At 49.7% G+C, this 11,703-nt stretch overlaps 1 protein-coding gene across 1 annotated transcript in view; it reads right to left on the bottom strand.

Moving 5' to 3' along the window:
* Positions 1-452: 452 nt before the first annotated feature.
* Positions 453-11,703, bottom strand: part of LOC146026904 (laminin subunit beta-1-like) — a 106,012-nt gene continuing 94,761 nt past the window's right edge. The window contains exons 32-35 of the mRNA XM_083157953.1: positions 5,058-5,199; positions 2,192-2,368; positions 1,838-1,994; positions 453-662 (exon numbers count right to left, since the gene is read on the bottom strand). Of these exons, the coding sequence (XP_083014079.1) occupies positions 529-662; positions 1,838-1,994; positions 2,192-2,368; positions 5,058-5,199 (610 nt within the window). The 3' untranslated portion in view covers positions 453-528. The remainder of the gene's footprint in view (positions 663-1,837; positions 1,995-2,191; positions 2,369-5,057; positions 5,200-11,703) is intronic.

Raw genomic sequence — 11,703 nt, 5'->3', positions numbered from 1 at the left:
ATGCGATGGCCGCGATGCCCCCGATTTTTCCTCACGATGCCCACGATCATGATCGTTGTGGCCGTGCTAGGAAACAAGTACCTAAAATCCAAATACTCTGCGTGAAAGTTCTACAGAGACATCCTATCAATGATGCCATTTGTAAATGATGACACTATTTGCGTCCGCATAAATGACACGTCGGCCATTGGTGGGATTATCTTGGTGCTCATCTTGTCAGTTGGTCAATCTTGATTATTCGATATATTTTAATGCCCAGGTTCTGTTTTGTTGAGGGGGGCAGCATTTAGTGATTGTGGCCTTTGTGTAATATGTAGGATTAAGGGGTAAATTGACTAAAGCTTCTAAACATAAAAACAGGTGATGTTGCCCATAGCAACCAATCAGAATCTGTCTATCATTTCTGTATTGCATCATATAAAATTATAGACAGAATCTGATTGGTTGCTATGGGCAACATCACCTGTTTTTATTTTTAGAAGCTTTTGTCAATTGACCCCGTCCATTTCTGGGAAAGACCAACTGCGTCTAACAAGTGGAATATATATTTGCTTTTTCTCTGATTATCTTAAGTAGATCTGTAGTCCTATTCTCCAAGACTAGCAGTTCCATTATCTTCATCTTCATCTCATCTTCATTCGCTCGGAACTTCCCATCTAGACCTAGAATACAAAAGGCAATTAGGTATGGGATGAATAACACAGGTGCCCAGAGGAAGAAGCTGCTGCAGTTATATACAATAATTAGGTGACTAGGACTGGAAGATGGAGATTATAACCTGATAACTTAAAACCCACTTACTAAAGATTTCCCCAAACCTCCTGGTGACTGTGTAAGGCCTCATCACAGCGATAAAGTAGGGGGTAACTGGCTAAGGCCCCCATTTATCATTGATCGCATTTACAATGCGATCTGGGCCGAATATTACCACCCAGGATCGCATTGTAAAATGCGATCATATTACCGGGATGTATTACCTGCTGTGCTCCGAAAGGAGCCTGTCCCTGCGATACCCGGTGCCGGAAGCTGGGGGGTCTGCGCTAATACGCACGGTTACGCGCTGACCCCCCCACGATCCCGCTGAACGCGGATGTGGCCAGCGGCGCTGCAGGGGGGGATCGCAGCAGGGGGGATCGCAGCAGGAATCGGCGATTCCTGCTGCGGTCCCCTTAATACATTTCAGTGCTACTTAATATTGCGGTTAATCCCCAAAAACGGATGTTTTCGGGGATTTAACCGCAAATATTGCTTGGGCCCTTTAAATGGGCCCCTAAGTCTTCCCTTCATGATGACACAATCCCCACCCCCTTTAATACTCTGGTTATACCAACACCGGTATTCCAACTGCCATCAGAACACTGAAACCGGAACTTCAAAAGAACTCATGATGCCAACGCCGGAATACCGACACGCCACATCCTGAAGGTAAGTATGCTGGGCGGGTTAGGCTCAGGTAAGTATGAACGCTGTGGGGCTTCTCCATATCAGGATACAGGTGTCCGTCTTTTGACAGCAGGTATCCTGACCGCCTTGATCTCTCTCTATACATACATACATACATACATACATACACACACACACACACACACACACACACACATACACACACACACACGTGGATGTAATTTATAAAATTGGATAGGAAAGGAAAACAAATGACAGAATTAATGGGAACATCAAATTGAACCAATCAGCTCAAACTGTCATTTTTCAAAACACAGACTGTAACATGGCAGTAAGGAACTGATTGGTTGTAATTTTAACTCCGTCCACTTTATCTCTCTCCAAGGCTGAGTACATAGCCCCCATAGTGGGATAAATGCTGCGTTTCACCCACTGTCTAGCTTTTCTTTAGCGTCTGTTGCTTTCTTTAGTAAGTCCTGAGCGTCATCTTGTATCCTCTTCACTCTCTGTATGGCTGTTTCCGCTGAGCTGTCCACTCCTCCCACCTTATCCTTCAGCTCCTTATACTTCTGTTTCACTTCGTCCATCTCCTGGAATTTAGAATGAAGAATGTAAGCATAGATGGAATAGAAGACGCATTTCACCACATCTGGGCCACACTCAGCACCTATTACCCTACTAATATACAAGGTTATGCAGAACCATACTGACAATGGTGGATTATGTGACCTATAACCTCTGATGCAGATAGATTGTTTAGTTCCTAAACTGCGGTTTGGTTCTGTACCTCATCCAGTCCATCAGTGGCTGAAATAGCCTGCTTCGCCTTGGTATTTGCATCGTTGGCCATTTGTCTGTTGGTGTTCACTTTCTTCACCAAATCTTCTACTTCCTGAGACAAGTTTCCCAAACGATTCATGATGGCCGTTTCTTTCTGCTCAGCAGCGGCCATTTTGTTCATGGACTGTAAATAAAAACAAATCTCCTCATAGTACGATGTAAACACCATTCAAAGTCACTTCTGACCCTTAAGTTACTGGTGTCCAGATCTTCAGGATACTTGTTGGCTACAAATCACAGTTACTGAGCAACAAAACCGGAACAGATGGGGTGTAGCCATGGTAACGGGGGTATTATAGTATACTATTACCAGTGTATAAATTTAGGTAAGTACTTCACACTAGTCTACCCTCCTGGGATGGCGGGTGGGAGGAAGCAGCGGCATTAATCCTACAGGCATTAGCGGTAACCCTGGAGACAGCACTCGGCCGCGGCCACACACAGAGGGCCCCTGTTACATGCTGCTATGTCCTGGGCTGCAGCTTACTTGTGTCGACAGGCGGTATTTCATCCACTGGGGCGTGGCGGGAGAATATAATAGTGTACCAAGCACAGCGAGGCACCGTGCCGAAGCATGGCGAGCGCAGCGAGGCACCGTGCCAGAAGCATGGCGAGCGCAGCGAGGCACCGTGCCCGAAGCATGGCGAGCGCAGCGAGGCACCGTGCCCGAAGCATGGCGAGCGCAGCGAGGCACCGTGCCGAAGCATGGCGAGCGCAGCGAGGCACCGTGCCAGAAGCATGGCGATCGCAGCGAGGCACCGTGCCAGATGCATGGCGAGCGCACCGAGGCACCGTGCCAGAAGCATGGCGAGCGCAGCGAGGCACCGTGCCAGAAGCAAGGCGATCGCAGCGAGGCACCGTGCCAGAAGCATGGCGAGCGCAGCGAGGCACTGTGCCAGAAGCATGGCGAGCGCAGCGAGGCGCCGTGCCAGAAGCATGGCGAGCGCAGCGAGGCACCGTGCCAGAAGCATGGCGAGCGCAGCGAGGCACCGTGCCAGAAGCATGGCGAGCGCAGCGAGGCACCGTGCCAGAAGCATGGCGATCGCAGCGAGGCACCGTGCCAGAAGCATGGCGAGCGCAGCGAGGCACTGTGCCAGAAGCATGGCGAGCGCAGCGAGGCACCGTGCCAGAAGCATGGCGAGCGCAGCGAGGCTCTGTGCCAGAAGTGCAAAAATGTCGACCTTTTCACTGTTGACCTTCCCGATGTCGACATAATGCTTGTGTCGACCTTCTGACCCTGTCGACCCCCGCCATGTCAACCTATTTCAATCGATGTCGACCTTCATTGAGTCAACCCTGTGACCCAAACCTTCCTAGACAATGTCACTTTAACACAAGGATGTTCCTAAAACTACAAATCAGCAAAAATTCAACAAGAATTTACAAACTTCCTTAACCCTTTGCAGTCCAATTTTTTTTGCAGTTCTAATAGTCCGGTTTAAATTTTTTAATTCTTTTTTTTTGTGTATTTTTAATTTAAAAAATGGTCTACATTGAATGTTGACCGATGTTGATGTTCTTATTGTAAAGTGTCTCCCCATTGGATCTGCGACTAGCGCTAGGGCTGCTGAGCCAGACGAGACGTTGGACCTGAAAGGGTTAATATTTATGGGCCATACACACTGGGCTGGATTCAGAGCTGATACATTTAAAATTGTCAAAACAATCAACTTCTGAGGAAAATACACAAAAGAAATACATATTGTTGTCAGTGTCCTGTAACAGAAAGACACCGCCCATTGCGACACAAGAGACAGCGGCCAATTACATTTACCGCAGCCGGAGCATCTGTAGAGGGATCAGAGTTTGTCAGGCAAGATTTGGGGAATTTGGTGGCAGTAGGAGTTGGCTGGGCCAGTGTAATGGGGAGAGAGGGGTAGGACAGGGCACTCTATTTTTGGTTGTTAAAAATGATGCCTATTTCCGCAGCTTCCGAATGTACTTACAGCTCCTATTAGAAAGCTGGATTTCTGCCCAAAGGGTATAATCTTTCCTCTGATCTGATATTCGCTGCAAACGGAAATAAGTCCCGGAGCAAGTGAGGGGAGGCTGCAGCCGCGGTGCTTTGGGAATAAGTGAAAACAGGATAGGGTGGGAAAGCGATTGTGATAAGCACTGTAACTCCTTCTCTGCCTGCGCCGGTGGCATCAGTAAATGGGTAAAATAGAGAACCCATCAGATTTTAGAAGCTGGTATAAGTCGCACGACGTTGAATGTTAAATGTCCGACTTTTCCCCAAACTCGGCCAATGTAGTGATGCGTCTTTTACAATCCAAATGCAAACTGAATCCGACTTCTTGCTGTGTTTTTAGAACACGAAGCGTCCGTCTTTTTCAGACCAACTGGAATGCCGGACACAAAACAGCTCTAGAAAGTTGGACATAACTAAATCATATTTGCAACAAAAATATATGTAGGAATCAAAAATATACTTTGATCTCTTAAATTAGGTCATAGTGTCCTGCTATGGAAAGCTGTTCACAGCAGCAAAAATCCTTGGGCAGGGGGGAAATTGCTTAGTGTGTATGCACTGAGCAATTTTCAGCCCAGCGATTTTAGCGATCATGTCCAGTGTGTACGCACCTTTAGACAGCTTTATTTTTACACTGCGATTTAGATTTCAGTTTGAACTGCCCCCGCCCAAATCTAACTCTCTGCATGTTCCATCAGCCCCACCTGCAGTGCAGAATGATTTTGCCCATTTTCCACTTTTTATTTTCTTTGCTAACAAAACTGAATGAGAGCCGATGAGCAGTTAGATGTGGGAAAGCTGCAGCCATAGTCCAGGCCAGCACTGACCAGGAGCTCCTCACCTTCTCCATGTTGTTCTTCAGCCTGTTGATACTCTGCTTGGCAGCGGACAATGCTTTCTCTGCCGAGCTTGCTTTACCTCCAGCCTCATCCAGCAGTGCTCTGGCCTCCGCAATGTTCCCACTCACCCCGTCAGCTTTATTCCTGCACAAATGGAAAATAAAGATGTTTTGTAGACGTAGCGGCTGCCATGTGACCTCCGGCTGCATTCGCTCTACAATTATCTAGTGAGATAAAGTGAACAGACAGATATTTCTCCGGTTCTGGGACTACTGTAGATCTGTTTATTGTTGTGAACCTGTGGCCTCGCTCATTGGCTGCAGCCTTTCTGTAACTGACCGCCCCCAGTATAGATTATTTACTATTACACTGATAGGTGCTAAACTGTTGTTGTACACTGATTGCTGTATGCATTTATACTGTAGTGCAGTGGTTCCCATCCTGGGGGGATGCTGCAGACCAGTTGGGGGTACTTTAAATTTAAACCAATTTTGGTAATGGCGGAAGAAGACAAAAGTCACCCGATGGTGGAAGATGGAACTGAACCATGGTTCCACCTGCAGCATCATCAGCGTCTCCTCGTGCTTTTACCCGACCAGCAATCCACTAGGACCTAACTGCGCTATCCTCAGACATCAGCGTTCATCTGCCCCTCACTGACACGGGCGGAGGACGCAGCGGCATTAATCCTACAGGCATTAGCGGGAACCCCGGAGACAGTACACAGCCAGGGGCCACACACAGAGGGCCCCTGTTACATGCTGCTATGTGCTGGGCTGCAGTGTAGCCAGGGAGGTCCTTAAAGTAGTATTTGTTCTGTATTCTAAGGGTGCATGGCCGTGCCTCCAGCAATTAGGCCAACCCACCTGAAAAGTACCCGGGCCCAGCAAGGCTCTCTACTGCCCTGCATATGAATGGGGTAAGGATGCAAACCGGCATGCGGCAGGTCCCATGTGGTCTACATACGGCTCTGCTCTTCTGCCCCCTCCGTATGTCGCCAGTGGGGTTGTAAGACCACAGAGCAGAGGGTTTCAGCAGTTATGTTATACAGATTGGATGTAGCAGAGTTGGGGTCATGGGAACATGTGGTAGGTGGTAGGGGACTTTCCGAAAGGCATGGAAAAAGGCGATTATATGTTCGTGTTGTGTATTGCTTGGTCATTTCCTAATGTAATATATGGCATTCAGCGAACAAAACTCCTTGTTAAAGCCATTGGAAAAACTTTCCAAACACAACTTGTGACTGGACTGAGAAGCTGGGCCGACGTGTCCAGGTCTGATCTGTGCTACAAATTAACCAGCAGACATCTGTACTATAATAAGTGGTGCGAGCCGTGGCAGATCTGGTGTGGACACATCTGTACTATAATAAGTGGTGCGAGCCCCGGCAGCTCTGGTGTGGACACATCTGTACTATAATAAGTGGTGCGAGCCCCGGCAGCTCTGGTGTGGACACATCTGTACTATAATAACTGGTGCGAGCCCCCGGCAGCTCTGGTGTGGACACATCTGTACTATAATAAGTGGTGCGAGCCCCGGCAAATCTGGTATGGACACATCTGTACTATAAGTGGTGCGAGCCCTGGCAGATCTGGTGTGGACACATCTGTACTATAATAAGTGGTGCGAGCCCTGGCAGATCTGGTGTGGACACATCTGTACTATAAGTGGTGCGAGCCCTGGCAGATCTGGTGTGGACACATCTGTACTATAATAAGTGGTGCGAGCCCCGGCAGATCTGGTATGGACACATCTGTACTATAAGTGGTGCGAGCCCTGGCAGATCTGGTGTGGACACATCTGTACTATAATAACTGGTGCGAGCCCTGGCAGATCTGGTGTGGACACATCTGTACTATAATAACTGGTGCGAGCCCTGACAGATCTGGTGTGGACACATCTGTACTATAAGTGGTGCGAGCCCTGGCAGATCTGGTGTGGACACATCTGTACTATAAGTGGTGCGAGCCCTGGCAGATCTGGTGTGGACACATCTGTACTATAAGTGGTGCGAGCCCCAGCAGATATGGTGTGGACACATCTGTACTATAATAAGTGGTGCGAGCCCCGGCAGATCTGGTGTGGACACATCTGTACTATAATAAGTGTTGCGAGCCCCGGCAGATCTGGTGTGGACACATCTGTACTATAATAAGTGGTGCGAGCCCCGGCAGATCTGGTGTGGACACATCTGTACTATAATAAGTGGTGCGAGCCCTGGCAGATCTGGTGTGGACACATCTGTGCTATAATAACTGGTGCGAGCCCTGGCAGATCTGGTGTGGACACATCTGTGCTATAATAAGTGGTGCGAGCCCTGGCAGATCTGGTGTGGACACATCTGTACTATAATAAGTGGTGCGAGCACCGGCAGATCTGGTGTGGACATATCTGTACTATAATAAGTGGTGCAAGCCCTGGCAGATCAGGTGTGGACACATCTGTACTATAATAACTGGTGCGAGCCCCGGCAGATCTGGTGTGGACACATCTGTACTATAATAAGTGGTGCGAGCCCTGGCTGATCTGGTGTGGACACATGTGTACTATAATAACTGGTGCGAGCCCCGGCAGATCTGGTGTGGACACATCTGTGCTATAATAACTGGTACGAGCCCCGGCAGCTCTGGTGTGGACACATCTGTACTATAAGTGGTGCGAGCCCCGGCAGATCTGGTGTGGACACATCTGTACTATAATAACTGGTGCGAGCCCTGGCAGATCTGGTGTGGACACATGTGTACTATAATAACTGGTGCGAGCCCCGGCAGATCTGGTGTGGACACATCTGTGCTATAATAACTGGTGCGAGCCCCGGCAGCTCTGGTGTGGACACATCTGTACTATAATAAGTGGTGCGAGCCCCGGCAGATCTGGTGTGGACACATCTGTACTATAAGTGGTTCGAGCCCTGGCATAACTGGTGTGGACACATCTGTACTATAATAAGTGGTGCGAGCCCTGGCAGATCTGGTGTGGACACATCTGTACTATAATAACTGGTGCGAGCCCTGGCAGATCTGGTGTGGACACATGTGTACTATAATAACTGGTGCGAGCCCTGGCAGATCTAGTGTGGACACATCTGTACTATAAGTGGTGCGAGCCCTGGCAGATCTGGTGTGGACACATCTGGACTATAATAAGTGGTGCGAGCCCTGGCAGATCTGGTGTGGACACATCTGTACTATAAGTGGTGCGAGGCCTGGCAGATCTGGTGTGGACACATCTGTACTATAATAAGTGGTGCGAGCCCTGGCAGATCTGGTGTGGACACATCTGTACTATAATAAGTGGTGCGAGCCCCGGCAGCTCTGGTGTGGACACATCTGTACTATAATAAGTGGTGCGAGCCCCGGCAGCTCTGGTGTGGACACATCTGTACTATAATAACTGGTGCGAGCCCCGGCAGCTCTGGTGTGGACACATCTGTACTATAATAAGTGGTGCGAGCCCCGGCAGATCTGGTATGGACACATCTGTACTATAAGTGGTGCGAGCCCTGGCAGATCTGGTGTGGACACATCTGTACTATAATAAGTGGTGCGAGCCCTGGCAGATCTGGTGTGGACACATCTGTACTATAAGTGGTGCGAGCCCTGGCAGATCTGGTGTGGACACATCTGTACTATAATAAGTGGTGCGAGCCCCGGCAGATCTGGTATGGACACATCTGTACTATAAGTGGTGCGAGCCCTGGCAGATCTGGTGTGGACACATCTGTACTATAATAACTGGTGCGAGCCCTGGCAGATCTGGTGTGGACACATCTGTACTATAATAACTGGTGCGAGCCCTGACAGATCTGGTGTGGACACATCTGTACTATAAGTGGTGCGAGCCCTGGCAGATCTGGTGTGGACACATCTGTACTATAAGTGGTGCGAGCCCTGGCAGATCTGGTGTGGACACATCTGTACTATAAGTGGTGCGAGCCCCAGCAGATATGGTGTGGACACATCTGTACTATAATAAGTGGTGCGAGCCCCGGCAGATCTGGTGTGGACACATCTGTACTATAATAAGTGTTGCGAGCCCCGGCAGATCTGGTGTGGACACATCTGTACTATAATAAGTGGTGCGAGCCCCGGCAGATCTGGTGTGGACACATCTGTACTATAATAAGTGGTGCGAGCCCTGGCAGATCTGGTGTGGACACATCTGTGCTATAATAACTGGTGCGAGCCCTGGCAGATCTGGTGTGGACACATCTGTGCTATAATAAGTGGTGCGAGCCCTGGCAGATCTGGTGTGGACACATCTGTACTATAATAAGTGGTGCGAGCACCGGCAGATCTGGTGTGGACATATCTGTACTATAATAAGTGGTGCAAGCCCTGGCAGATCAGGTGTGGACACATCTGTACTATAATAACTGGTGCGAGCCCCGGCAGATCTGGTGTGGACACATCTGTACTATAATAACTGGTGCGAGCCCCGGCAGATCTGGTGTGGACACATCTGTGCTATAATAACTGGTACGAGCCCCGGCAGCTCTGGTGTGGACACATCTGTACTATAAGTGGTGCGAGCCCCGGTAGATCTGGTGTGGACACATCTGTACTATAATAACTGGTGCGAGCCCTGGCAGATCTGGTGTGGACACATGTGTACTATAATAACTGGTGCGAGCCCCGGCAGATCTGGTGTGGACACATCTGTGCTATAATAACTGGTGCGAGCCCCGGCAGCTCTGGTGTGGACACATCTGTACTATAATAAGTGGTGCGAGCCCCGGCAGATCTAGTGTGGACACATCTGTACTATAAGTGGTTCGAGCCCTGGCATAACTGGTGTGGACACATCTGTACTATAATAAGTGGTGCGAGCCCTGGCAGATCTGGTGTGGACACATCTGTACTATAATAACTGGTGCGAGCCCTGGCAGATCTGGTGTGGACACATGTGTACTATAATAACTGGTGCGAGCCCTGGCAGATCTAGTGTGGACACATCTGTACTATAAGTGGTGCGAGCCCTGGCAGATCTGGTGTGGACACATCTGGACTATAATAAGTGGTGCGAGCCCTGGCAGATCTGGTGTGGACACATCTGTACTATAATAAGTGGTGCGAGCCCTGGCAGATCTGGTGTGGACACATCTGTACTATAATAAGTGGTGCGAGCCCTGGCAGATCTGGTGTGGACACATCTGTACTATAAGTGGTGCGAGCCCTGGCAGATCTGGTGTGGACACATCTGTACTATAAGTGGTGCGAGCCCTGGCAGATCTGGTGTGGACACATCTGTACTATAATAAGTGGTGCGAGCCCTGGAAGATCTGCTGTGGACACATCTGTACTATAAGTGGTGCGAGCCCTGGCAGATCTGGTATGGACACATCTGTACTATAATAAGTGGTGCGAGCCCTGGAAGATCTGCTGTGGACACATCTGTACTATAAGTGGTGCGAGCCCTTGCAGATCTGGTGTGGACACATCTGTACTATAAGTGGTGCGAGCCCTGGCAGATCTGGTGTGGACACATCTGTACTATAATAAGTGGTGCGAGCCCTGGCAGATCTGGTATGGACACATCTGTACTATAATAAGTGGTGCGAGCCCTGGAAGATCTGCTGTGGACACATCTGTACTATAAGTGGTGCGAGCCCTGGCAGATCTGGTGTGGACACATCTGTACTATAAGTGGTGCGAGCCCTGGCAGATCTGGTGTGGACACATCTGTACTATAATAAGTGGTGCGAGCCCTGGCAGATCTGGTGTGGACACATCTGGAATTCCTGCGCACACTCTCTGTCCAGCTTCATGTGGACAGTAGGAGCCACCGTGCTGGATCTTCTGTCTGCAGAACACATTACACTTTTCCTGCTTAAATACTTCAGCAGAATTTCCAGAATGGTGTCCAACATATGACAGGATCCTAAATAACTCACCCGTAGCTGGGGAACGTGTTCATTTCTGCACTGAGATTATTCTGGAGCAAATTTAGTAATGAAGTGGTCAATTCATGGAAAGGTGGAGAAGTTTGTCTTACCATGGGTGAGATGTGATGCGGTCAGAATGCCCACAGCTGGCATATCATATGCATCACAATGAGACAAAGGGTATACTGAGAGGTTGATGCAAGCAGAATCGCCAATGTACTGTAACTGCACAAATCAAATGCTGTGACCTGTCCGAAGTTGGGTGACTGCACTAATCAGCAACTAGGGTTCAGCATGTATCATATATTGCAAAGCTGCACATGATCCTTAGCAATGCAAATACATACTATTCCCCCTGCCTGCACAACACCTCCTGCCTGCACACCACCCCCTGCCTGCACACCACCCCCTGCCTGCACACCACCTCCTGCCTGCACACCACCTCCTGCCTGCACACCACCTCCTGCCTGCACACCACCTCCTGCCTGCACACCACCCCCTGCCTGCACACCACCCCATGCCTGCACACCACCCCCTGCCTGCACACCACCCCATGCCTGCACACCACCTCCTGCCTGCACACCACCTCCTGCCTGCACACCACCTCCTGCCTGCACACCACCCAATGCCTGCACACCACCCCTGCCTGCACACCACCCAATGCCTGCACACCACCCCCTGCCTGCACACCACCCCCTGCCTGCATACTACCTCCTGCCTGCATACCACCCCCTGCCTGCACACCACCCCCTGCCTGCACACCA

Source organism: Crinia signifera, chromosome 8, assembly GCF_055691185.1.
Source record: "Crinia signifera chromosome 8, ASM5569118v1, whole genome shotgun sequence".
Classification (NCBI taxonomy): domain Eukaryota; kingdom Metazoa; phylum Chordata; class Amphibia; order Anura; family Myobatrachidae; genus Crinia; species Crinia signifera.
The sequence above is the reverse complement of the archived record's forward strand: the minus strand, read 5'-3'. Positions and strand labels throughout refer to the sequence as shown.